This window comes from Amblyomma mixtum, chromosome 2 (assembly GCF_055824585.1).
Source record: "Amblyomma mixtum isolate Tamu chromosome 2, ASM5582458v1, whole genome shotgun sequence".
In the NCBI taxonomy this organism is placed as follows: domain Eukaryota; kingdom Metazoa; phylum Arthropoda; class Arachnida; order Ixodida; family Ixodidae; genus Amblyomma; species Amblyomma mixtum.
In genome coordinates this window covers 218,840,642-218,866,447 of record NC_143013.1, presented here as the reverse complement: position 1 = coordinate 218,866,447, position 25,806 = coordinate 218,840,642, and the positions used below count along the sequence as shown (strand labels likewise).

The window sequence follows — 25,806 nt, the reverse complement described above, 5'->3', positions numbered from 1 at the left end:
CCGGACGCTGCATGCATGCGCAGACTGGTTACAGCATATGCACAGGCGCGCAAGCTTTGGCAGTCTCCAGAGTTAGTTTTAATGATTGTTGTCATTGGGTGTACTGCCTTCCGAGAGGCCCTTTTCAGAGATGCATTTCCTTAGAAACATGTCTTCAGTACCGTTGAGCGCGTTCGATATTCCACATTTCTTGAAATCGTGACCAGCGGGCTCCTCAGGAATGCTGGGCCCAAGCGTCCGCGATCCAACTACACAGCATTGCTGAAGAGGCCCGTATCCACGTGCCAGTAACCGCAGGTCTTTCCTACCTCATCCAGTCCATGTGGCAGTGCTTGACGTGGTGCTGAAGCTTTCGGCAGCTACAATTACTTTTCTTTTAAAAGCAGCCGAGTACTGCTTTTGCGGTCTTGACGTTGTGCGAGGTGCGGTCGCCCTGCTTCTGATAAGAGTGGGCATTGCGAGGTCAGGTCGGCCTAGTGATATCAAAACTACCAACCTGTGCCACCGCTAGATAGTGCCTCCTCTCGCTGGAATAACAAAACCAGAACTCCGGATTTAGGCTGAAAATTGTTTGATCCACATATAGCAATAAGAGATGGAGATTTGACATGCTAAAATCTGAAAAAAAAAAAAAAAAAACCTCTTATTATTCACAGACTTTTACTGTAACCTGCCGTGCTGAGCCCAGCATACTATTGTTGCATGTGACTGTGTTATTGTTGCATTTCCCAAATGTTGTGGCCTGTGGAAGAGCCTGGATCTTGCCCCGAGTGATTTTCATGTTGGAGAGGCCGACTCCCCTGTGCATGCTCTCAACATTGGAGTGTGCATGGTGTGCAGGCTCGTACAGCCCACCGGGCAGCATGGGTGCCCTGTTCCCGGGCAGTGGAGACTGGCCAGGTGGCCGACTGGGCTCACCGGGGGCCACCGCAGTGGCCCCCTGCTGCTTCCCCTTTGGCACCTCACCACCCACGGGCGAGCCACCAAACTTTGTGCCACCCCCAGAGCTGCCCCAGGAGACCCTGCTGGATGTGAGTCTCTCTTTGTTGCGTTAGCAACACTACGCCAGGTTTTCGCCTCGTCGCATAGCCGGTGGCTGGTAGGCACGAATGGCCTTGAACAGCCGTTGCCTAGCAACCGTTTCAGCCGAGCTCCGCCAGGTGGCGTCGCCGTCATTGGCGCCGCGCGTGTGGTCGCTCTCTCCCGCCAGATGCGTGCTCTCCGCCGACAGGACCAAGCTAGAAAGAGACTACGCGCTTGAGAGACAGCAGAAGAACACGCTGCACGAATCGAAAAGCGTCACAGCTAACGCAACTGACCAGGCTTAGCCAGAGCTAAACCACGCCTAATTTTTTTGATTGAGGTGGCAGGAGGGAGGGAGCTGGAAACGCTGTAAAAGTACCGTATTTACTCGCATAATAGGCGCACCCCTAGTTTGGTCGCGAAAAATCAGATTTTTTTATTTCCGCGTATAATAGGCGCACCCCGAACTTGGCACTGTGACCAATACTGTATTTACACGATTGCAAGCCAACGCTTCGCCGCCCCCCAGTCTTTATTTTAACAGTTTTTGCTGAACTGACTACTAGTCCTCACTAGTGCTGCTGCCGTCGCAGCTGCTGCGGACCCACAGCACGTACAGCGACATCGCGTAGAACAGCTGCACACAGTTTTCAGGGATGCTCACATTAAACGTCTGTTTGGAAAGCTTCATCTTCAGCCGGAAACGTTTAACGACTTAGGCCCGCGAAAACCTCAGCGCCTGGAGTCACGTACGAAAATTTAGGCACGCCACAGTCGCAACTGCCGCACTTCTCGGCCACGTCGAATTTCCGACCTGCCGCACGCTTGCCGTGTTCGAGAGCAAACTCCCAGCCGTGTAGCTATTAAGGTATTTGCCCGTCGAGCTAAAACAGCAACACTCGGCGGCAAAGCCACAAACCACGATGAACTAACGCACTACCGCAGATCACAGCACTTGACAGCATCTTCCTCTGTGCTTAACAACAACAAAAAAAAAGTGGAGCTGGTGATGCTGATGCTGATGGCGATATAGATAACGAAAGCTCGCCGCGGAGGAAAACGTTGATGATGATGATGATGATAAGCTTGGCCTCGGGCGCCCTCCGTGGGCGGCGTCTGTAAGCTCCTGTGCGCATGTGTGGCCTCTGTGATCAGGCGCCCGTTGCGCACAGCCGGAGCTGACCGCGGAGGCCTCGGCGCGTGCATTTCGAAGGCTATTCCCGCGTGGGTCGTGGAAAGTTTCGGTGCGGCCTCTACACGGATATTTTGAAAATATTTTCTTCGGGAAAACGGGGTGCGGCCCGTACACTAGTGCGTTTATGCGGTATGCTCAATTTTGCGAGTAAAAAAATTCCCGGAAATTTTACCCCGCGTAATAGGCGCGCACCCCGAACTTTGTGCCGGATTTTCTGGAAAAAAGTGCACCTATTATGCGAGTAAATACGGTATTTGAGGCTGCGGAGACCACCACAGAAGCTTTGGCACACTTTGTAATTCATACGTGAGGAAAGCTTCTTCACAGGCACACTCTGTTTAGGTTTGCCAAAAATGTTCACTTATTATTGTGACACAGGTAAGATAAATGCGATGACGCTGCCAACTAGACGGGTTATCTGACTGCCCCTATGTAGCTGCCCGTTCTGTACAGCTATTTGAGCCACTTTGTGACCTTGCACTAAATGGGATGACTGCGACTTGGTGGTTTTATTGCAGAGTTTTCAAAAGCATGTGCAATCACTCAAGATTAGTACATGCCCACCCTTTTGCAGAGGGAGCACAATGAGACCCTTGCCAAGCTGCACTTCATCGATGCCCTGGTGGGGTGCATAGTGGAGCTGGCTCGGTCCAAGGCGGAGCCCCTGGCTGCGGCCCTCACAGAGTCCGTCTACTGGCGACAGGTAGGCTGGCACTGAGCAAGGACTGGCACGCTGGGCAGGAAACGAAACTATCAGTACCCCTACCACATAACTCATTTCCCTCTGCCTAACATTCCATTCCTTCCTATCTTTTCACTGGGTGGTTCTGGGGTCCAGGCCTGCCTGTTTCCAGCTGCAAGGTCGCTTTGCGATTTTATTTTCTATTTGTTTTTCTCTGCATGTGTGCACTTCACTGTGCCCTCTCGTGGACCAATTTGTAATTTTAAAATTCGCTTAAGCCTGTTGCGGGAGAGTGGCGGTGTGCGCATGGCCTTTACCACCGCCTTGGAACTGAGGGAAAGGGAAAGCTAAATAGTTACTGAGGCTTCATATGAACACTGACATACTGGCACGCAATTTTACAATTTTTTTATTTGTGCCCAAGGCTGATAAAGCATTTCACCATGCACAAGACAGGGCTGCCCTAAAATGCATCAGTAGAACGGCTACTTGGCATGACGAAGGGCACCTATCCTCAAAGCAGGCAAAAATTTAAACCCCACTTTGAAATTCATCGACTCTTACAATGCAGTAAAGTGCGAAATATGATTGATATGCTTGTATAAGCTGCATCCAGTGCACTTTTTTTGCATGCGCGAAGAATAGAAAGTATTTTAGAGATAATCACACTTACTTTCTGACAGTAATCGTAATGCAGTGTCGTTACTTTTTGTGAGCTCTAATCGGTAATGTAATTTAATTACGTTTTAGAAATTTTCCTTAAAGAAATTAGTATTGGTCAAATGTTTTAGGGGAATCCCCCAAGGTGGAGTAGATTTGTAATAAGGGAGAGTAATTAGTAGAGCGACTGCTCCGGTGAAGCGGTGGTCCCGGGTTCGAACCCCGGACCAGGACAAATTGACGTCCTTTGTAGCCATATGGCTGCACTTAGGTAGATGCCAGTGGGTCATTACTCCCTTATTACAAAGAAATTAGTGGTGTAATTTAATTTAAAAAGTCATTTTGCCATGTATGGTTGGTGGGTGTTTTATGACCTTTGGAGAGTTTTTTAGGACGTGTTTGCGAAATCTTTGGACAATTTGCACCCGCCCCCTCCTCCACCTCCATGAAGACTTAGTTTAAAGAAAAAAAAAAGTACAGAAGTTAAGTAACTATAGTATATTATAGTGCAAAACTAATTACTATTAGTATTATTAGTGCACCACCAACAGTATTTTGTCATGTATAAAAGGGCTTGGGAGTGTATCATCAGCCTTCTTACACAGTGTTGATGGTTGTGCTACCCCAGTTGTGTGCACCACTAATGACAAATAACTGAGAGTGAATGGGCTCGAACATGTGGCCAGTCATGCTGTACATTCTAGCTTTGCACGCTAGGTACGAGACTGAGTGCATTCATCAAACGGACATGCACTCCTCTTTTTATTGAGCCCCGTTTTCTCTGTGATGGGGTGTTAACGGCGGTGTTTCCTCCTCTCCCCCATCCATGTTGGCAGTGCTGCACCTCCCCGGAGGAGCAGGTGGCGAGGGCGCTGGGCGAGGGCCACAGGCGGGCAGAGCAGCTGGTGCTGTACGTGCGGGCCGTGCAGCTGCTGGCGTCCGCCCTCAACCTGGCCCGAGACCAGGTGGCCCAGCGGCGGCTGCGGGCCTCGTCCAGTGTGCGGCAGCTGCTGCGGGGCATGCAGCAGACCCTGCACCGCTGCATGGACTGCTGCCGTCGGCTGTCCCACCAGGGGGTGCTGCAGGCTGCGGGCTCATCGGCACCACCCCCACTGACGGCCGATCGGCTGCTCTACAACTACGCCATCGACATGGTGAGCTGCTCAGTGGGTGGGCAGTGCTAGAAAAAGGGCACTCCCTCTGGTGTAAGCATGAAGTGCTTTGCTCTACGAGTGTTTATGCTCCGTTTCATACCGCCTGTTCCATATTTATCTGTCCGTGTTAGAAAAAATTCTCCTGCGCAAACTACTGGACTATATGGGCTCAAACGCCGACTACTAGGTAGCTTCCTCGTCTTCGTCTTTCAATATGTAATTTAACATCTAAACTTGTAAGCATTTTCAGGAATCGGCGAAAAACTGCATTCAGCTTCGGCAGAACTTTTCGTTCAGGCGAGCAAAGAAGCCACTTTGACAGGCTGCACCATCTGGCAAGCGGTGAGGCAACCGATGTCACGGCTTGTGGCGGGAATGCGCACCTTGCGCGGTTTCTTCGGATGTGTGTGTCGTCTGCTCCTTGAAGTTAACACGGCTCGTCAGATGGCGCAGTCTGTCAAACTGGCTTCTTTGCTCGCCTGGACAAAAAGTTCTGCCGCAGCTGAATGCAGTTTTTCGCCGATTCCTGAAAATGCAGGCAATTTTAGATGTTAAATTACTTATCGAAAGACGAAGACCATCATAAGGTACCTTAGAGTCGGCGTTTTGAGCCCATATAGTTCAGTAGATTGCGCAGCGGAATTTTTCGTAACAGGGACAGATAAATACGGAACACGCGGTACATAGCAGGCAGCGCTGCGGAGGTTGCTGAAGTAGTGCTTCCGCGAAACCATATTACTCCGCCACGTATCATTCATTTTTCTCGAAACTCCGGTCATTGTTTGGACTGTACTGGGTTTTCCAGGACGGGATCAGAGTCCACCTCCACCACTTGTAATGGGTATTTCGGGCACAGAACACAAAACACAGCACGGCACAAAGCAATAAGCGCGCAACGGCGTTCACCGACAGTCAGCGGTTCCAACAGCACCAACAGGAAGCACGCGCTCGCCGAGAGCAGTCCCGCTGCCGTGCGGGCACTTCTTCGTCATTACAGGACGAATACAAAGAGCGGTATAAAACGATGTGGTAGCATTGAAAATCATGGTCGAAGCTGTGAGGCGCTCAGTGTTCGGGCTCTCTGGCCATAATTTTCACGGAGTGTGAACTACTTTTTGGGCCCGGATTTAGTAGAAGCGATTCGCCCAACCAACCACGTATCATACCGCCACGTGTACTTTTTGCTTCTCGAAATCTTGACGACTGGCAAGACGAAAATGTGGCAGGAGGTGAAAAAAAGTCCAGGAGGTGCCCGTCACGGCACTTAAGATTTGTCGCTTCGAAATATGTTTGTGTTCGCTTTGGTTGCATGGTGAACTACTTTTTGCGTGCATACTTAGCCTGCGCGAACAGGTGCGCTGGCTTTGGCAGCATTGCCTGCTATGTGTGAAACGGAGTATAGTGGGTGCTTGGGGAACACGCACTCTAGGGAACCAGAGTCCCACGGAGTTGTTTGAGAAACAGTGGTCTGAGCCATTGCAATGCATTTGTTGACCTTTCAGTGCCAGACGGCTGCTATGGGTGAGCTGTATGTTCACACGGAGGAGTACACGGGCGCCCTCGATGGCACGTCGAGCGAGCACAGCCGCGAGGCAGTCACCGCCACCCTCACAGAGGCAAGTGCACCCTTGGGCCCCAGCATAGTTGTGTGCTGTTTAGGGTTACCTTATGCCTGCCTGTTGTTTGCAAATCATGCTAGAGAGCAAATTTTTAGCCACAGAAGTAACTTGGGCTCGTAGGTACAGTTTGATCCCGCTACAACGAAATTGATGGCACCCACAAAAAATTTTGCTGATGCAGAAGCTTCGTTGTCATGAAATCTGGCCAAAACACTGAGGGATTGGTCTGGATAGTTCATGAACAGCGTTTGTTTGCAAAAAAAAATCTGTCAGCTTTGGTCTTTCGCTGTTTCGAAATGAGTGCCGTGGTGCTACTCCGAAAGCCTCGGGCAATGGACGTATTCGCGTAATAAACACGCCCGCTTTAGTTGCTCTCAAAGTGCACATTTTTGCCACATGCATTATAAAAGCATCCCTGCTTTTACAGCGGTGCTTGGAGACGTTTCGGCAAAGACTAGGTAAACATTCGATTACATCGCTGTCCACTGAATGCGTCATATGCCCCTCGAAATCTATGCTTTAGTCTACATGTCATAAATGTTGCTCAGATTCTGGAAAGACATTTTGCGACGTGCAATACAAACATGCGGTCACAATGTCATTCTGTTGAGACTTCGCCTAGAACGACTGTCGCACTGCCATTGACGCTGCCGTGCCTGTACTAGGTCAGTGCCTGGGTTCACTAGAATGGAAAGAAAAAAATAAAACGCTATCGCGATGCTTGCCAGTGCCAACATGCCCTCGACCAACATGCCAGGCGACAGCAGATTGTTGCGTGCCGCTTGCTCGGTGTTGCTAGGTCTAACGTGCTCCACACTGGTACTTAAGAAAAGACGCTCTGAACTAGCTAGTACCTATCATACATTGTTTAATGTTCTCACAGTTTCCATCAACATAACTTCACACCAAAATAACGCAGAACTCATTTCCATTATGATTTCTTTCATCTCCAAAGGGAGCGAAAAAAATCTAGAACCCGCCTCTCGTCGCTACCTTATGTGCACATATTTGCACATTAATTACAATTCTACAGGTAGTGTAGTTGTGCTATAGAAAGTGTAGACTGAGTCGGCAGCCATTTTCAGTGAAACCTAACGAGATTGGGCATATGGGGATGCACAAAAAAAAAAAGTGGCTACTTATCAGAAAAAATTTATTGAAGCCGGAACCTTGCTCTAAAAATTGTTTCTTGTGGGGGGAAATAATTGCACTGCCTTTCATGGTTTGCTGACGGGGGGAATCGAAAATACTTTGTTTCAGCGGAAGCTTTGCTGTCGCGGCATTCGTTGCAGCGGGGGTGGCTGTAGTGCCATAAAGTCAGGAAGTAAGGACAGTAGTTAAAAAAAAAAACAATGAAAGGACTGATAGATGGTCTAGTTAGTTGTTGCAGAAGTTTACTACAACAGGAAGAATTGGTAATGCAGCTTGTATGAAGAGCAGACATGTGCCATATAAATTGTCTGTTGTGTAGCCGCCGTCCATTTGCCATATTTTTGCATTTTACTTAAATTAAGAAAAAGATCGAGTGCTGGTTCTGCTATACCTCTGGGTGCCATTTTGCCAGCACCATAGCCAGGGAGTTGAGGGGAAATGCCCTTGGAGTTGTCTTGTTTATCTTTACTTTTTATGGGTGCAGTGCTTCAGGCGTTACCAGACGGCCCAGATCCTTCTGCACAGCCTGGCACAACAAGTGGAGAACGATTCAGACAGGGCACTGCTCAACCGATGTGAGTCCGGTTTCCCACATCCCTTTTTTTTTTCTTCTTTTTTTTTTGCTGTTGTTTTCTTTTACTCGCGCGTGAAAGTTGATGCCTGATTGTGGCCATATTCCGACATTGCCTGCTTCCTATTGCCTGCTGAATAGGTGTACCCTAGTAGCGTGTGTGCAGTTCTACAGCTTTGCCAACTTTTGGTTAGCTCTGAAATTTGACAGACGCTGTGCAGCTCTGAAATGAACTCACTCCAGGTACTAATCATAGTGTGAACTGAATATGAATTGGTGTTTTGCGACCCGCCGCGGTGGCTCAGTGGTTACGGCGCTCGGCTGCTGACCCGAAAGACGCGGGTTCGATCTCGGCCGCGGCGGCGGAATTTCGATGAAGACGAAATTCTAGAGGCCCGTGTACTGTGCGATGTCAGTGCACGTTGAAGAACCCCAGGTGGTCGAAATTATTCCGGAGTTCTTCACTACGGTGCCCCTTATAGCCTGAGTTGCTTCGGGATGTTTAAACCCCAATAAACCAAACCAAACCAAAGGTGTTTTGCCTGGGGTAGGCAGATGAGGCAAACACTGGAGCACAGTTGACTGTCTGCTACAAGCGTGTGGTGGTGAAGACATCTGCTGCAACAGACCTAGTTGCGAGCAGTGGCACAGGAGGTTACTAGGGGCAGGGCAGCGTAGGGAGGCAGGATGGAAGAGCAGAGGAATAAAGATCGTTGCCGTAATTGTCAAGTGTGTTGGGTCGTCAGGTGATTCATGAAATGTTTTAAGAAGGAGGCACCTCTGGGTTTAGAGATGCCACTAAAGTAGCTTTTTTTTCTGCAGACTCATCTCCGTGGTCTGTTTGGTTTGCACTCTGTTGCCGACAGTTGTGGTACCAGGTTTTAGCAGGTCTCATCGCTTAAAATGAACGCAGTGAGAGTACAAAAGTTTATTTGGGAAGCATACACTGATACTCATCATGTCCTAAGACCCAAACTGTGAAACCTTCCTTACCTCAGTAAAAAAGCCTTGATTGCTGTGAGGCCGTCTTATGCCATCCGGCAAGCCTGCTTAGTGAAGGGCCCTCTGTGTAAGACAGCTCGAAGTTATACTGTCATGCGTTCTTTTTTTGCTCCTGCCCCTGGGCAACCACTACCTGTCACTGCTGCCCCACTTGATGCTCGCTTCTGCATGCGTGCTGTTGCCTGTTGAGACGTGAGCTTAGCATAAACACAGTCGGAGGAAAACGACAGTGTCGGTAGGTAGCATGGGCAGACGCTGGCGTGCCAGTGTTGCTAGACCACATTGTTTTGCGCTGGTCAGTGGCATTTTTTTACGTTGAGTAAACAAAATTAGAAGAAAGCACCTGTGTGCTTCAATTTTAAAATTGTGCTACAAATTTCCTTTCCTTTATTGGTTAAAGGCATATGCATAAAGCATTGATGGGTGCCCTCGAACCTAGATGTGCAGCGTTCGTTCCTTAACTTAAGAAAGCGCTCCTTTCTTGAGGACGTGTATGGAGCTTTCAGAGTTGTGCTTGCTTCCTCCCTTAATAATTTGCGATAAGGAGGCACGATGAAAGCTTCCTAAGCTGAGGTTAGGAAGTGGTCGAAGGCAAGGAAGGCTTCAGAGTTTGGGCCTAAGACAGGGATGTGATTTTCTGTGTAACGACGGCAAAGCTTGACTTTTTCTAGTCTGTGCAGAAAAAGCAGTAATTTTGCACAACACAGAATACAGCCAGCATGGCTAGAAGCATCGCTAGGCCTGTGCTTAATAAGTGAATAAAGAGTGCAGGAAAATCTCGCGGGGACTTGGAAAGTTACTTATTAAACAATTCTGGAAACACTTGACACTTCTCGGTAAGCACTGTCAAAAAAAAAAAAAAAAGAAGGCATGAACTTTAGCTGTCATTGTGCTCAAGCATTATCCATGCTTACAACAGGACAGTGTTCTGTAATAGATCTGTTGACTCATTGAGAGAATGCAGATCACGATATTTCAGTGCATACGAACAGAAAAGAGTTTTGAGGGCATGATAAAGTTGTACTAAAAATTCTACACGGAAATGGGGGAAATTAAGGGAAAATACTACATGCCAGCTTACGCTTTGAGGGCCGCCACGGTGGCTCAGTGGTTACGGTGCTCGGCTGCTGACCCGAAAGACGTGGGTTCGAGCCTGGCCATGGCGGTCGAATTTCGATGAAGGCGAAATTCTAGAGGCCTATGTACTGCACGATATCAGTGTGCTTTAAAGAACCCCAGGTGGTCGAAATTTCCGGAGCCCTTCACTACGGCGTCTCTCATAGCCCGAGTTGCTTGGGGACGTTAAACCCCATAAACCAAACTAAACCAAACCATGCACTTCGAGAACCCATCACTCATCTTCTCTCCGGGTGGAGATATCAGTATTGCTGGTATTAAGACCTCAAAAAGCTTGAGCACTGCAGTAAGCACTTAGTGTGCTCTTTTTTTGGTGGATAAACAGTACACTGATAAACATTTTGTCTATTTGGGCCTTTCAGACAAGGATGCGGTGGAGAAACGACTCTACGTGCTCCAAAGCGAGGGCCTTGTGTGTGCTTACGACTCGACCTGAGGAAGAAGAGAAGGCACCACTTGTCCTCCGCATCCTTCTCCGCATCCTCCGCCTCATCCTCCCTCACCGGCGTGCTTCATGATGCTGCTGCTGCTGCTGCTGCTGGGTGGCTCCATCACCCTTCATTTATTGCCCCTTGTTTTTTTGCCTGCCGCCTTAATTTTATTCCTGGTTGTTTGGAGAGCTGGACTTCTTCGTCTTCACAAACTTGCATGTCAGCCATTCACCAAAACCATCCATCATGTCCTTTCCCTTTCTTCCATGCGCACCTTTCTCACTTCTTCACTATTTTAGTAAGAAAAAAAAGAAAAAGAAGAATCCCGCACAATGCCGCGTCCTCTTCATATTTCTTTTGTGAACCTGCACTATGAGGATGTCTTGCCTGCTCATTGCAACTTTGGGCAAAGAGAGGAAAAAAAGCACCAGCTGATTAATATAATGATGGATTCCATGTCTTTAGCCATGGTCTGCGCGCTATTCTAACTTCTTTATTTTTTTCCCCCCATACTTTTGCTATATGCGAGGCTTCGACTGTTCGCTCACTCGCAATTTTCTCGCTTATTTTACTCTGGCTGCCGTGAGTGCGGCATGGTGTTTGCAATCAAACAGCCTCTTAAGCCACCAGTCTTCTCATGGGCTGTTCGCAATAAAAAAAAAAGTAACGGTGAATAGAGGCAACCTTTTTTTGGCAGCTTAGCTGCAACAGTCAAAACTGTGCAACCGAGGCAGAAATGCCAAGTAAAAACCCCCTCGCTTTGCACATCGTTGGGTCCTCTGTCTTCTCTTCTCCAGCGTTTCTGCCAGCATCTAAGTTACAAGAGCACTCCCACCCCTTTCTCCGAATAATTTATTTGCCGCGCTTACCTTATTCTTTGCATTTTTTTTTTCTCCCCGACCCCGGACAGATGTTGCGGGGAAACTTGTGATAAAACATTATGTGCACGCGGCAAGGCTGATTGCGCCAGGCACTTGGTTCAGTGCAGTAGTTTGTCTGTGGACCAAGCTGTGCGTGTCTAAAGGGGTCACAACCTCCGCAGGCTGCCAGCTCCCCTCCACCCCTTCCTCCTTAACATGCCCGCGCTTTCTACCGCTGCCGCGTTGACTAGTCAGATAGCCTGAGTGAGAAGGACGGAAGCAGTTGATGAATGCTGAACCGCTGTGCATTCCGAGCCCAAGGCCACGGGGCTCCTAGTGACTGTGTGGCTCATGTCTTGTTCTCTTCGAATACTGGTGGGGATTACTTTTGTTTCCGCTTCGAGTGTTCGGCCTAGTTTGATTTCCTTCCTTGTCTGTTTGGTCTGTAGCTGATGTAAGAGGGGAAGAATTTGTTAATGCCGGTGAAGCCTACTGTGAGATATTCGTAGGATTGGTAGTTAAAGCTGGAGTTGTGTTGTGTAGCTAAAACTAGAACCTCCTTTCTCAGTTTGTTCACATAGAGATGGTCCCTGACCATTCATCATTTTTCCCTGGTTCGAAGAGGCTTTGACTCCCCGCTCTCATTTATTCAGATACATGATTCACAGTCCTGTCTGGGGTTGTGCTTCAGCTGCTTCATCATGCAGTTGAAAAGTTGGCTGATTATAGCCTAAAAAGACTCGAGTTAGCAGCTATCGAAGCCCACTGTTGCGCATTTGAGCCTACCGGTTATTCCCATGGCTTTCGGCCCCATTACGTTTGAGAGAGGGAGTAAGTGAAACTGCTGTTGAGTAACTTGGTTCAGTGTGTTGCGAGTCTGTCTGATTGCGAAGAAGCGTTCTGTTCGCTGAGTGGCCGTCAAAGGATGTTTGCACTTATGATCCAACGACATCAAAAATGCGGCATTTTCGCTGTTGAAGAAGAGTTGAGAACATAACAGGAGCGGGGCACTTTTCATAACTTTATTTTTTTTTTAAGCTGTGTATATTTTGGTCCTTCCTAGTGTACCAACTGTCGAGTGCGCCTGAGAAGACAGGACCGTGAATGTTCACAGGGGTTGCGCCATGCTGTGTACTTGCCTTTTCAGAATGGAGTAGTCTGTGCGACAATCCTGTCCGTTACGTGGATTGCGGTCCAACTTTAGAGGAGCAGCTCTGAGCGATCTTGGAAAGGAAGTGCGTCGAGTGGAGAGGCGTAGATTGAAGGATTTCTTGTAGCGCTGCAGTTGTGGCCGTTTTTTTTTTAAGTGCCATTTGTGGTGCCACTTGGCACATTGGAGACCAGGGGTTGCGTGAGTTTTCGTTGTTATTTCAGGGCTAGGCTTTTGAGAAAAAAGAAAAAAGACCCTGTTTTTAAGCCATTGATTCACTCGCGCACGCTATGAAATGTAGGGGATGCGACGGGAACACTTGTGTACATTGTATTCACACTGAATGTAATGCTATTTACCCCGTGATTATAAGAAACGAAAGAAAAGGCAAAAAAAAAAAATGTTTTGTGGGAAGCTTGAAACAAACTCATTCTGCCATTTATTTCTGCCTTTTTTACTTTTATCCCCTTCCTCTTGCATGCTTCACTTTTCAACGAGTATGAGGTTCCTTTGGAATGGCAGAGCGTGTGGATGAAATACATACCATATACCAAAGTGTAATTGCATGGTTTGCAATTGGTGCCACGCACTGTTTCTGTCTTGGAAGTGCCTGTTTTGTTGAGCGAGTCACCACTGCTGTAGTGTGTATGTATATTATGTGCGGTTATGTCGTTTTGTTCCGTTCCCCTAGGCATGTCCCTTTCAGTTGACCCGTCTTTTATTTGATAGCCGCAAGTGTGACTGTGCTTAGCATCGAGGTGCTCAGAGAGCTCTGTGGACGGGTTATGTACGGTGTAGCGCTGGGCCATCGTAGTGTGTAATCCCCGGAAGTCGCTTAGAAGCTGTGCAGTAGAGGCGATAGTGATCCTGCATTGTTTGAGCTCGCCGGGCAGCAGTTCTAGGGACTGCAAGACACTCGCTAGGCTTCATTTCAGTTTGCACAAGAGGTACTTCTTGCTCTCTGTTCTTCACTGATCTTAATGCCCCTAGCGTTTCGCCGTGTGCACACGTCATGCTCTGTAGTATATGGGAGCTATTGTCCTTGTCGTCCATCTCATTTAGTGAACATGAGTCTGTGCCAGCATCATTTTTATTGTGCCGCCTGTTGTCCTTTTTAGTGTTCCTGTCTTGTTTTCAAAGTAGAGGTCACTACTACTGGCAGTCTCTTTTTATGTCTGTGCTAGATGAGCCTAGCGTGCAGAAACTCCTTCGTGACTCTGCTTGGTATATATACCTAAGGAAACAGCACGATTTTAATGCAGGCGGGTACCTTTCGGAAAGCGTAGTAGAAGGATAAAAAAAAAAATGCTGTAGGCTGTTTGTGAATGTTTTGGAAGTGTTGTGATAATTCCTTTTTTGCTGCTATATAAGACTGTATAAATAACGCAAATGGTTGTGCATCACTATAACTGTAGGGCATCACCGATGCTGAATGTAGAGGGGAGAAAAAAAAAAAAAGAAAGCTAAGAATCCATGCCATGTGGCCTTTTTTCTTTGCCGTCGAGGGAGTATATATGCCACCTGAGCCTGCTTGGATTTGCATGTGTAGTAGAAATGCTGCCAGTGTGTCACTTTGCGAACAGGTTTCACTGTTTGACGAGGCCAGCTGTTGTCATCGCGGTTGTTGTCATCTAGTACCTTCAGGTACTAGATGGTTTATATTTTTTTCATTGTTGCCAGACTGCTTTGATATGCACTATCCAAGGAAATCTCTTTGAGTGATCTTGTTTTTTTCTTTTCTGAGAATGCAAGCAAGTTCAGCTGGCCAATCTACAAAGATCTAGCTATCCTTTGCTGCCAACTCCACCTCTGTGGATGATTGTGGCATTGTTACCCGAGGGCACACTGTTTTTGTATGCTTTCCCCAAGGAGTAGCCTGTGTTTGAGAAACTTGTTACACCCTTTGTTTGTGGTCATCACCAAGCACTGCGTTCACAGTTTGGAACTCTCCTTATCTTAATTTAATCCGTGTGCACTCCTGGCTGACGTGTGTCATGGCCTAGCATTGGTGTAAAAATGGCTGGCCTCTATAGAGAGTGGTGCCTGTTCGACTGCTGGGTTGGTTAGGACGTTAGAGCAGAAAAGGTATGTGTGCGTGGTCTGTGTCTAGTGACAGAAGGTGTGAAGCAGCTTTCTTTGTGCTGCAACTGTACATAGCTGTGTATACATGCAACAATGAACACTGTACATAGGCTTTGTTGGCTGCCAGAGTGCCAGCATGCTTGTCGGGGAGGGGGGAGCAAGCTTTAAAACTGCGACAAGCATGTCTCCTGAGCAGTTTTTTTTTTCTTGTATGAACTACTTTCGACAAAGTGTGCGTGCATTTACTGACTGTGTTGTGCATGCTGAGTTAAAAGAGTGTTGCAAACTGTATTGTAGCATGCTTTTGAGCTGTGCTGTTTTATTGTTGTCCTTGTTTTGTCTTTCTTTGGTTGCCTTGGAAGCTTGTATTTTATTCCCGCTCGAGGAGCAGAAGGCAAAAAAAGTATAAAACCCTCACAAAAAAGACTTGATCTTGTACAGTCGTTTGTAATAAAGAGTTTGTCTGCTGCCTGTAGCTTGCCTTGTTCTGTCTTTAATATTCTTGGTTAGTGAGTCACCTACATCTTTTTATTTTTATTTTATTTATAAATATTGCGATCTAGTACAAGAGGACCAAGGAAAGCCCATGAAACACTAGTTCCTGGCTCAATTCGTTTTTTAACTTGATAGCGTTAAAGGCCCCGTTATGCAGAAAATCCAGCGTCGGAGTTGTGAGGGAAAAAGTTAGGCATGGTTTAGCTCTGGCTGAGCCTGGTCAGTTGCGTTAGCTGCGACACTTCTCGAGTTGTGCTGTGCGTTCTTCTGCTGTCTCTCTAGCACATTGTCTCTTTCTAGCTTGGTCCTGTCGTCGTTGCTTCTCTTTAGCACTCTCCATAACGACAAGATTCCACCGAGGCGAAGCGCGTACACCCCCGCGAAGCGCCACCTCCTCACCCTCTACCTCGGTGGAGAGCACGCATCTGGCCGTAGCGAGCGACTACGCGCGCGGCAGCGGCGCCGATGACGGCGACGCCACCTGGCGGAGCTTGGCAGAAACAGTTGCTAGGCAACAGCGGTTCAAGGTCATTGTGCCTACCGGCTACGCGACGAGGCGAAAACCTGGCATAGTGTTGCTAAAGCAACAAAATCGGAAGCTTGACTCTGGCAGGTGGCGCCCAGAGAGCAGCAACCTAGGAGGCAGGTGGGCCACTGAAGTCACGCGACCTTGTGGCGTGATCGCAACTTGCCCACCGGATAGTGAGCGAACTGCTCATCGTGGCAGGTTTCATTTAAATTAATGATTGGTCGGTCAAGAACACCAACCAGGCCTGCACAAGGCAGACCGCTGGGAGAATCTGCCATCACGGGCTAGTGTCGCATCGCTTAACCGCTGCACCACTGTACCAGGAGGGGTATGAATGTAAGATAGGGGATTGATCTTCTGCATATATGAGGATTAACCCATTACACCAATCGTGTCACACTCTTATGACGGAGCTTGTAGCCCCCTACAATTCCTTTGGTAGCTTGTCATTCACTGCGACTCGTGTAGTTGGTAAATAAATGTTATTGATGTCGAATGAAGGAAGGAGTACAGCTTTGCATCACCGGGTAGGTCTCCCAAGGCTTGGGTGCTTGGCTGCTGAGCCCAAGGTTGTGGGATTGGTTCCTGACCGCAGTGACTGCACTTTGATGGAGGCTAGATGCATAGGATGGCCTTGTGCAGTCAATATTAATATGAAGCCCTCCGTTGAATTGTTCATTATGGCCCAGATGCCTAGCTTTCAGACACCACTGTGGCGTGTCTGTAGGCATTGCACATTGGGTCCCTATAGCCTGTAATCTGCTTCCCACTACGGTAAAAGCTTTGTCTGGTTTATATATTGCCCTACTGTATTCCAACCTCACTCACTTCCCACCTACCAGTGCCAGCTGATGCGACTTCTAGGTGTGTGCATTTAATTTTTAAGGTTTGTTTAACGTCCCAAAGCAACTCGGGCTATGAGGGACACCGTAGTGAAGTGCTCCAGAAATTTTGACCACCTGGGGTTCTTTAACTTGCATTAATATCGCACAATACATGGGCCTCCAGGATTTAGTCTTAATCAGAATTCAACCGCCGTGGCAGGGATGAAAGCCGCATCTTTCGGGTCAGCAGCTGAGCGCCTTAACCACTGAGCCGTCGTGGTGACTGCGAATTATTAGCTTAGGGCACAGGCACATGTTTAACATTTTCTATGTCTACGTTATGCGAGTGGTGTTGAACAGCTAGTTTATTTATAAGGCTTATTTCTAGTAGTCTGAACTGCTGCATAGTTTCTCGACACACTTTATGTTGTCCTTGTGTCATGTGAACTAAGTAATTCTTCGCCATCTCTGTCATGGATGCTGGAGGCATAAACGTTCTTCCTATGGGATACGTCAGCTCAAATAAGACATTAAAAATGACTAGCACTTCTCCTGTACACCTACAGCAAACCCCCTCTTGGAATCCCCGGTGAAATCACTCCATGTGTGCCAGGTTCTCTAAGGTGGAAGCAAAGCGCGAGGCATGCAAAAAGGGAGCATGCTATGTAGGTATGTAGAGCTGGATCTCGTGACAGGATGCCAAGCTGCTTACCGGAAAATGCAATGTCCAGTGAAGCATTGTCTTTAATGATAGTGAGCTGCATCTGCTTTCATTTAATAATATCTAGTTTCATCTTCGTGTTTTGCTCCAGAAAGAAATTGCAGCTGATACCACAATGCGACATTGATGCAAGCTGGAGAGAATTTTTCAAAGAAATGAATAACTTAGTCACAATCTGTCACATTCTCACTGCCATCGCTCCCAGAAGACCTTCCTTTTCCAGATGCACTGCATGCAGCACATAGGGAAACTGCAGTGCATTGAAGGATGAAAATGACGTGTAATTCAGCATGTGACAAGGGACACAGCTGAGAGGGGAACATGCAAAGCCTCATACAAACAGAGGTGACGGCCTTCTGATCTCAAAGTCTGCTGTCAGAGTTGAACACGACGACTGAGAGCCCAAAAGTCAGACTGGAGGTAGATAAGACCAGGCACATGAGCAAACTATTGCAGCTCCAAGATTCATTTTTGCATTCACGCTCTAGAGCACAATAACAACCCAACAAACACATAACCTCCTCAGAAACTCCAAAAAAGGATGGAATGTCCCAGTCCCAGTACAACGTTTATCAAACGTTTCCAGACCATAGAGGCACGACATAGAAACACAAGCAAAAAGGCAGTGCTCCCACTAAAGGTCTAGAAACGTTTTTTCTGGAGTGTTAAGCAGCAACAAAAGCGAGTTAATGCATTTTCGTCCCAGAAATGTAACTGGGCATAACGTTTTGGGACCAATGATTTTCAACAAGAAATAAAAATCGACTGCTCGCGCTCTCTTTTCTCTCTCCTTCGCGCCACAAGCTGCGGGGAGAGAAGGTTTTGCTCTTGCACTCGTCGTTTTGAGAGATGAAACGGCAGTTTCATTCGAACAGCCGAAGGAAGCGGTTAACCCCGCATCTCTCTCGGTGCATGCGTTTCTCGCACGGGGGCCGTCGGCTCCATGCTGCACGCAGGCGGCGGCGGTCTGCATTTTCATCGCGCCGCCGGCAGCGGCGGTCAACATCTTTCCCGTCTTCTAGCGTTTTCCCAGCTTACGCCCAACTTCAAAATTGTGTGGTGGTCCCTCCAGGCGTCTCCGACTATCGGCACTCCTCGCCGCGCCGCTGTCTAGCAGAAGTGCGGTAATGGCCTCCCGTCGCTCGCCCGGCTTCCTCGCTGGACGGGCGCCATTTTGCGCACGCTTATTCGCGCTGCCCCAGTCGTTCGAGCACAAGCCCCAGCGCGCGGCAGTTCTTGCTCTCGTCACTGCGCCAACTGGGCTGTCGTGGACTTCGTAGCTACGGATTCACGGAAGTTTTCCTGCGCACCTCGGCGTGCCCACACCATTCCTTTTGGAACTGATGCCGCGGCTGCGCATCGCAAGTCCTTTGCGCAGCTCCACGGCCCTACTGATGCCGCTGTTAGAGGCGGCGTTCGTGGCAGCGGAGTTCGTGGCAATAGGTGACTCCTCGCACGCACCCTGCATTCCTCAGCGCCTCCGACGACTGCAGCACGTTGGTGGTGGCAGCGTGGCCGTCTACTACGGTCTGAGGCGGGAAGGACCTTCCGAGACCCACCACTCTCTTTCTGCGAGTGCCCATGGGTTAGCCTGCTCTACCAACTTCGCCACCGCGCAGCCATCCTGCCGCAGCGGTATAGTTTGTGCAGTGTTCGCGTGGTTATATTGACCCTCTCCCACTGGATTAATCGTGCCTTATCTCGACTCCCACGCTGGACTGTGCCGCATGCGCGGTCTGCCGCACCATGGATGCAGCGCGCCACCGCACGTACCTGAGCACGTTCACCTTCCCGCCTGGCTCCAAGCAGTCTTATCCTCACACTTAGTCACAAGAAAATAAAACTCCCAGGATCGTTACGAGGGTGTAACGCGTAGTTTGAGCGCTCGCTGTGCTGTGAGAAGGCGCAGGACAGAAGCCTGCGTTTAATTTATGGTTTCAGCTGTTGCAGCCTTGTATTTCACAAGCGTTTGCGGGTAGGCAGGCTGGAAACGCTGATTGGTCAAAAAAAATATGACGTCATACGCGTGACGTCATAGGTCACGTAATATTTAGTGACGTCATGTCCGGTTGGGGACAGGCAGTTTTCCCTAGATTTTTCCCCGCCACCGCTCGTCAGCGGACGGGGCTGCTCGCCTCATGTCTTTCGACCCGCCGCGGTGGCTCAGTGGCTATGGCGCTCGGCCGCTGATCCGAAAGACGCGGGTTCGATCCCGGTCGGGGTGGTCGAATTTCGATGGAGGCTAAATTCTAGAGGCCCGTGTACTGTGCGATATCAGTGCACGTTAAAGAACCCCAGGTGGTCGAAATTTCCGAACCCCTTTCACTACGGCGTCCCTCATAGCCTGAGTCGTTTTGCGACGTTAAAACCCCAATAAACCATAAACCCATGTTCTTCAGAGCGCGCGCGAGATTAAAAAGCGCACCTGTCGCGCTGCGCTGTCACACTGCATGCCTGCTTCTGTGCATTTCTTGCGGACTCCTTTCAGTCATACTTAGCTTTACTATTGACCAAAAGGCTTTCTTAAACAGTTATTTCAAGTTTTATTGCTATGTATAAAGAATATGTTTGTAGCAGGTGCGTGAGCCCGAACAAAAGAAAACTGTTTTTATTCCCCTTCAGTATTCCTGCTTATCGAGACTTGAGCATTTATATGTTGCAGTACAACTTTTTTCAGGCATCACAACTGATGTTTCGATGTGTTTGGTACATATTCATCTTCAGACATTTCATGTCTGTTGGGTAAAAAAAAATATACGAAATAATACTTGACTGCATCAATTGTGACTGAGGTATAGCATCACGTATAGCATGCTCTTGAAATTCCTCTAGCTGCTGCACAGAAGTCTGTAATTGACTTCATTGTAGCTTCATACTTGCACCATTTAAACTCTGCACATAGCTCTTTTTTCACAAAAGGAAATGTGATTAGGTTTCTGAATAGAGCTGTGCACGGGCCGCAATTTCGAACCCGCGCCCGGCCCGGGACCTATAGTGAACTACCGGGGCCTAACCTACCGACAGGAAGCCCGGCCCGACACTGAAGGACCCTGAGCACGCTCGTGCTCGGCCCGACCTGCAAAGCGGCGACGACACAAAAAGAGAATTTCAGGAAAATGAGTTTATTTCAATGGCATTCAAATTTTGACCTCGCATTCCAGATCACAGTTTGGGATTATACACAAAACACAATGCATAAAGGTATAGATTTATCACTCTAAATATGCAAGTTGTTCATTGATGATGGCTTGATCGAAACAAGAGCGGCACTCTTTCATTACGAATCCTGCGGCGCTGAAATTTTTGTCGCTGCTTGAATTGGTGGCCGCAACGGCTAATACTTTCATAGCAAGAATAGAAACGCTTGAAGTACGAAGGAGAATGACAGACGTGGTGTCGTAAGCCATGGATGGCGTGCCACGACAGGAAGATTTTGACTTGTCAGAGGATAAGCGAGCAAATAAGCGACAGGGCGGCGCTATCCTGCGAATGCCGATGTGGCCGCGACATCCCTGCTTCTACTATTCACGGGAAGGCACGGTGCTGTGTTCACTTCACTGACAAGCAATTACGGCGAAACGCAGCAACCAGTACGAGCTGAGCCGTAGTGGAGCTTAAAGGCCCATTCACACTTGCGAGTCGCAAAGGACCCGCGACCAGCAGTCGCTTGCGACCAGGCAGCAGCTCGACAACACCGTTGTTCACACTTGCAAGCGCGACCAGCGGGTCGCTTTCTCGTTAGATTCTCGTTTGAAGCGAAAACTCTCGGGAATGACGTTGTTCGCGTGCTTTCGAGAGTTTCGTCTGTTTTGGCCGCGCCTCCAGTGCATCGCGCTCGGTCGTCTAAACTGCTATTCACAATGTAGAACAACTACCCGAGCGAAGATTAGGTTGTCGTGACAGTTTTGATGTGCACCGTGGTCGTACAAGCGTCATGATGACAGAGGCGCGCTTCTCTGCAGGGCCGGGCTACCAGCCTGCAGTATGCCGGCCGCAGCGGCGTCACAAAAATGCGCAAATATTGCTTGTTCGCGTTCATACCAAGCCCTTGGGTACAGGAATGTAAAAAATGAATCATTTTTGAAGATCGCTGACCAGTACCGAGTTGCTGGTAGAAGGGATAACAGCGACAAAAGCAAATTTCTTCCCAGAGCCGCTTTGCTGCTGCTGCTCCATGCGGCTCGACTGTTGTCTGCTAGCCCCGCTGCTGAAGGCGTCGCGGAAGTCGAGCATGTCTTGATATTATTATGATACAAGGTCAACAATAAAGCGGTGACGAAAGCAGCATCTTAATTACTAGCGCTGGCCAGGATCCGAAGCGCCCTCAGTTGCGACATCGATATGAAACCGGCTAGGCTTAGTGACGACTACGGCAGCCCGCTGGGAGCAGCGCAGGTCGTCGCCCGGCGCGCCCGCGAGCGGTGTCGTTGCCGGAAGCTTGGCTCGGTCGCTGATTGGTTCAGAGGTTTGCGACTCGCAGTCGCGAGGCTGAAAAATCGAGCAGCGAGCGACTGGCCCGCGACTGTCGCTTTTCGACTAGGGCGACCGTTTGCGACTGTCGCTTTTCGACCAAAACAGTCGCGCGACCTCTGCGACTCGCAAGTGTGAACGGGCCTTTAAGTGGAGGCGCCAGTGACATTCTTCTAATGCCATTCATGTGGAGGGGGCCACCCCTTCGCTCTCGCCCGCGACTATTGTCCGTCTCCCCGGCCGGAACGGGAGAGAGTAGCTCCTGCCGGGTAGGCGGACAAGAGAGAAGGCTGCCGGCTCTGCGGTACGGTACGCTGCGAGTGGCGAGTGGAAGAATTTAACCTTTTCCCGATGTGCTGCTGCAAGATAGACATCTCGCGCGACTCCGTGACCCCGCGACCTCGCGTGCGCCGTACGCAGCCCTGCCTCCGCTTCCCAGAACCTTCCTTTCTTCTTACAAGGCGCCCAAAACTGGTTGCTTTTCCCCAAGGTTGGTACTTGCTAGAACCAAAAACGCGTTTCCAGCCCCAGCTAGCTTTTTTTTTAGCGTTTGTACTACCCTCCCGTCCTTGTACATTCCCTCCTGGATGGTCTAGACACAAATCACTTCCTGCTGTGCATGCAAGACGCCCAGCGCACCACAGCCATATTCGCATTTCCACATATATGATACATGCTTTGCCCAACTTAGAGCCCTGGGCGTTTGGTTGTAACACCGTATGACGCGTAATGCATTACCATCAGGCAGAATTAAAATATGAGAAAATTCATCGCAAGATATATTTCCTTGTATTCTCCAAGTAAATTACTTCTATACTAACTCCTCCCTTCTGAAGTGACCAAAAGATAAAACAACTCAGCGTGTAAAAAGGTGAATGCAAAAATACACTACTTTTGTGCAAAATTCACAGGAAGTGCACTTAAATTGCCACAAGTGCATGGCCAATTAAGGAAAAAAAAACAAGGGCAAAGGACGGAGACGCACAACAGGAACACAGGACGACGCTGTGTTCTGTGTTCCTGTATTCTGTGTTCCCAGTACTGTGTCCCCGTCTTTTGCGCTGCTTTTCTTTCTACAATCGTGAACCAATTAACTCGTCCAGCTCTCCACTCTACTGGACCAATAAGGCATCAAGCTTCACAGTGCATTAGTGTTATATCTTACGCTACATATTTTCGAATTGTTTTTGCTGCAGAACAGGTATAAGAGGTCGGCATACACGTCTTTCATTTGCTTAGGAAGAAAGCAGCGCAGTCAAGAAAGTTACTCCCTCCTGCCAGTGAAAATTTTAAAAATGCCGTTTTTTCAGCGCCAGTATAATATCTTTGCATGCTGATGGCATGTTGAAATTTTCGTTGATGCACCGTAATAATTATCTCATGAAGCCCCAGCTCTTGTGGCCCAGGACGAAGAGTACGATGATTTTTTTTTTTATTTCATCCTTCGGGCAACATACAGATATTGCCCACGAGGCAAGACAAAAGGAGGTGCTGAACCTCCTGACTGGGTCTTGTCCTCGCCTGGGTACAGAAGCAGGAGCGGTATTGGATTATACAACAAAAAAAGGCTGTCTTTGCCATCACTTGCACAACAGACGCATCATAAACAGTTCTTGTAAATATATACAGATAATAAAATAATAATACACACTAAATCATATACAAAAATGGTACAGAAATACAATACATTAGGGTTGTTCGAACCGACATAGCATTCCCTGCTGAAAAAAAGCTCCACGACGCAACAACCCCACAGACCATCCACCACAGAACACCACACAATCTGCACGACACACCGCATAATCCGTATGACATATCATACGAATTGTATGACATATCACACAGACTGCACGATATGCCACACAGACCGCACGACATCCCACGATGAACGATCTATGAGTCCATTGCATCATAGAACTCCCCCCCAGCAGGGTTACATCAAACGGAACCAGAAGTAAGCATTTTGTCGTCTAGGACACAACGTTAGACAAAAAGAAAGACGAACAGATGCGTTCAAAACCCCTGCGCGTGGAACTATTTTTAGCTGCATCTATTACAAACGGATGAGAATTACACATCAACATGATTTGGTGCTCAATTGATTGTGTTCCGTAGTTGGTGCGAGACCTATTTACCACAACAGAAGTCTGACGCAAGCTGTAACCAGTGGATCTATTTAGGTACGTGTTAAAAAATTAATGTAATTTGTTTTTATTTCGTTATAAATAAACACACATATTTTGAGTTCATACATGGCAATATTTGAAGTGCATTTATGAACCAAGTTCTTATTGCTCTAACGTTCTCCTAAGCAAATAAAACTGAAAATTGTGATAATTTTGATAATGCTTTATGGAGCTAACACTACCACGACGTGGTAAATAAACAAAAAATAAATTATTTGATAAAGGCCTGTACGCTGCACTTGTGCTGCTCATTTATTTCATGCTGTCCATTTTCTCAGTGCAGTGTCTTCTTTGATAGGCATATTTCCGGCTCATTACATACTTTGCTTCGGTTCACAATTCTTCTTTTAGCTATATTTCATCCACTTTCCTGCCATGATCTCTATTCAAACGTAATTTGTGTAATTTTGCTTTGTCCGGGCTCCTGCAATGTTCCAGTACATATGAATGATGTGAAGACCTGTTTCAAGCTGTTGCACTATAATTCACTCTAACCTCCTCGATCACGATCACCTAAGCCTTTCCTTATCTGTTGCCATACTTTTTTATGGAAACACTTAAAAACAAAGCATCATGATCTATTTCAATATTGTTTTATTTGCCGATCTAATTTTTTCGAAGATAACATGGAATACCAACTCCCCTTTAATGTCCCCGTTCTCGTCTCGAAGTCGCGAATTTTTAGATGTGCGCTCAGTATTCTCGTTAGTGCATTTGTGCTCACAAGGGACTAGAACAGCCAACGCGGCTAATACGCTAGATTTAATCCTGACAAATCGATCTGACATAGTCTCACCTATTACATACCTGCCAGGCATCAGCGACCACTTGCTAACGCACTCTGACATTAATCTAGCCACTCCGAACACTAACAAAAAGAAAAAAATAATAATAATACGAGACTACAACGGAGCAAATTTTCAGGCGATAAATAATGAACTTTTTTTTTATCGATGCTTTCCCATAGCTTTGGTGTCCGCAGCATTCAAACCAACTGGAGCATGTTCACAGCTATAGTCACCCAACTCATAGAACAATTGTGCTCACAAGGGACTATAACAGCCAACGCGGCGAATACGCTAGATTTAATCCTGACAAATCGATCTGACATAGTCTCACCTATTACATACCTGCCAGGCATCAGCGACCACTTGCTAATGCACTCTGACATTAATCTAGCCACTCCGAACACTAACAAAAAGAAAAAAATAATAATACGAGACTACAACGGAGCAAATTATCAGGCGATAAATAATGAACTATTTTTTTTTATCGATGCTTTCCCATAGCTTTGGTGTCCGCAGCATTCAAACCAACTGGAGCATGTTCACAGCTATAGTCACCCAACTCACAGAACAATACACTCCTGAACGCACTGCCACCACCCACTCAATAGCTCCCTGGTGTAATAATCACATTAAACGTTTATCTAACAAAAAGAAAGCCTCTACCGCATCGTAAAGTTTTCGCCAACTAGTGAGTGATCGGACTTCGTATTCAGCGGCTTCCAACATGTATGTTCAGGCGCTCAAAAGCGCTAAAAGCACTTCCACTCACATGTAACCACCAATGTCAAAAATTCTGGCGGGTCATTAATCCTTCCACTGACGATAGTTTTGCGTTATCTGACCCGTTAGGCGACCCCATCCCTTCCAACGTTTGGGTCACGATTCTTAACCACGCAATCACTGACAACTTTACACCCATATCTGATGTATACATATGCCTACAACTCACCACTTATGTTTTCATGCCACCTATAACTGTTGCTCCTACTGGTGTGAATAAGCTTATTGATGGACTCAGTGTTCATTCCGCTCCGGGTTATGACTGCGTTACTTAAAAAGCACTGCAGCTTATTCG

General features: G+C 47.8%; 1 protein-coding gene across 4 annotated transcripts in view; it reads left to right on the top strand.

Moving 5' to 3' along the window:
- Atg1 (serine/threonine-protein kinase unc-51-like protein Atg1) overlaps positions 1-15,193 on the top strand; it is a 167,126-nt gene extending 151,933 nt beyond the window's left edge. For all 4 annotated transcript variants that reach the window (XM_089573116.1, XM_089573115.1, XM_089573117.1 and 1 more), the window contains 6 exons: positions 841-1,031; positions 2,793-2,921; positions 4,397-4,714; positions 6,217-6,330; positions 7,970-8,060; positions 10,558-15,193. In XM_089573116.1, the coding sequence (XP_089429242.1) occupies positions 841-1,031; positions 2,793-2,921; positions 4,397-4,714; positions 6,217-6,330; positions 7,970-8,060; positions 10,558-10,631 (917 nt within the window). In that variant the 3' untranslated portion in view covers positions 10,632-15,193. The remainder of the gene's footprint in view (positions 1-840; positions 1,032-2,792; positions 2,922-4,396; positions 4,715-6,216; positions 6,331-7,969; positions 8,061-10,557) is intronic.
- The last annotated feature ends 10,613 nt before the right edge of the window (positions 15,194-25,806 follow it).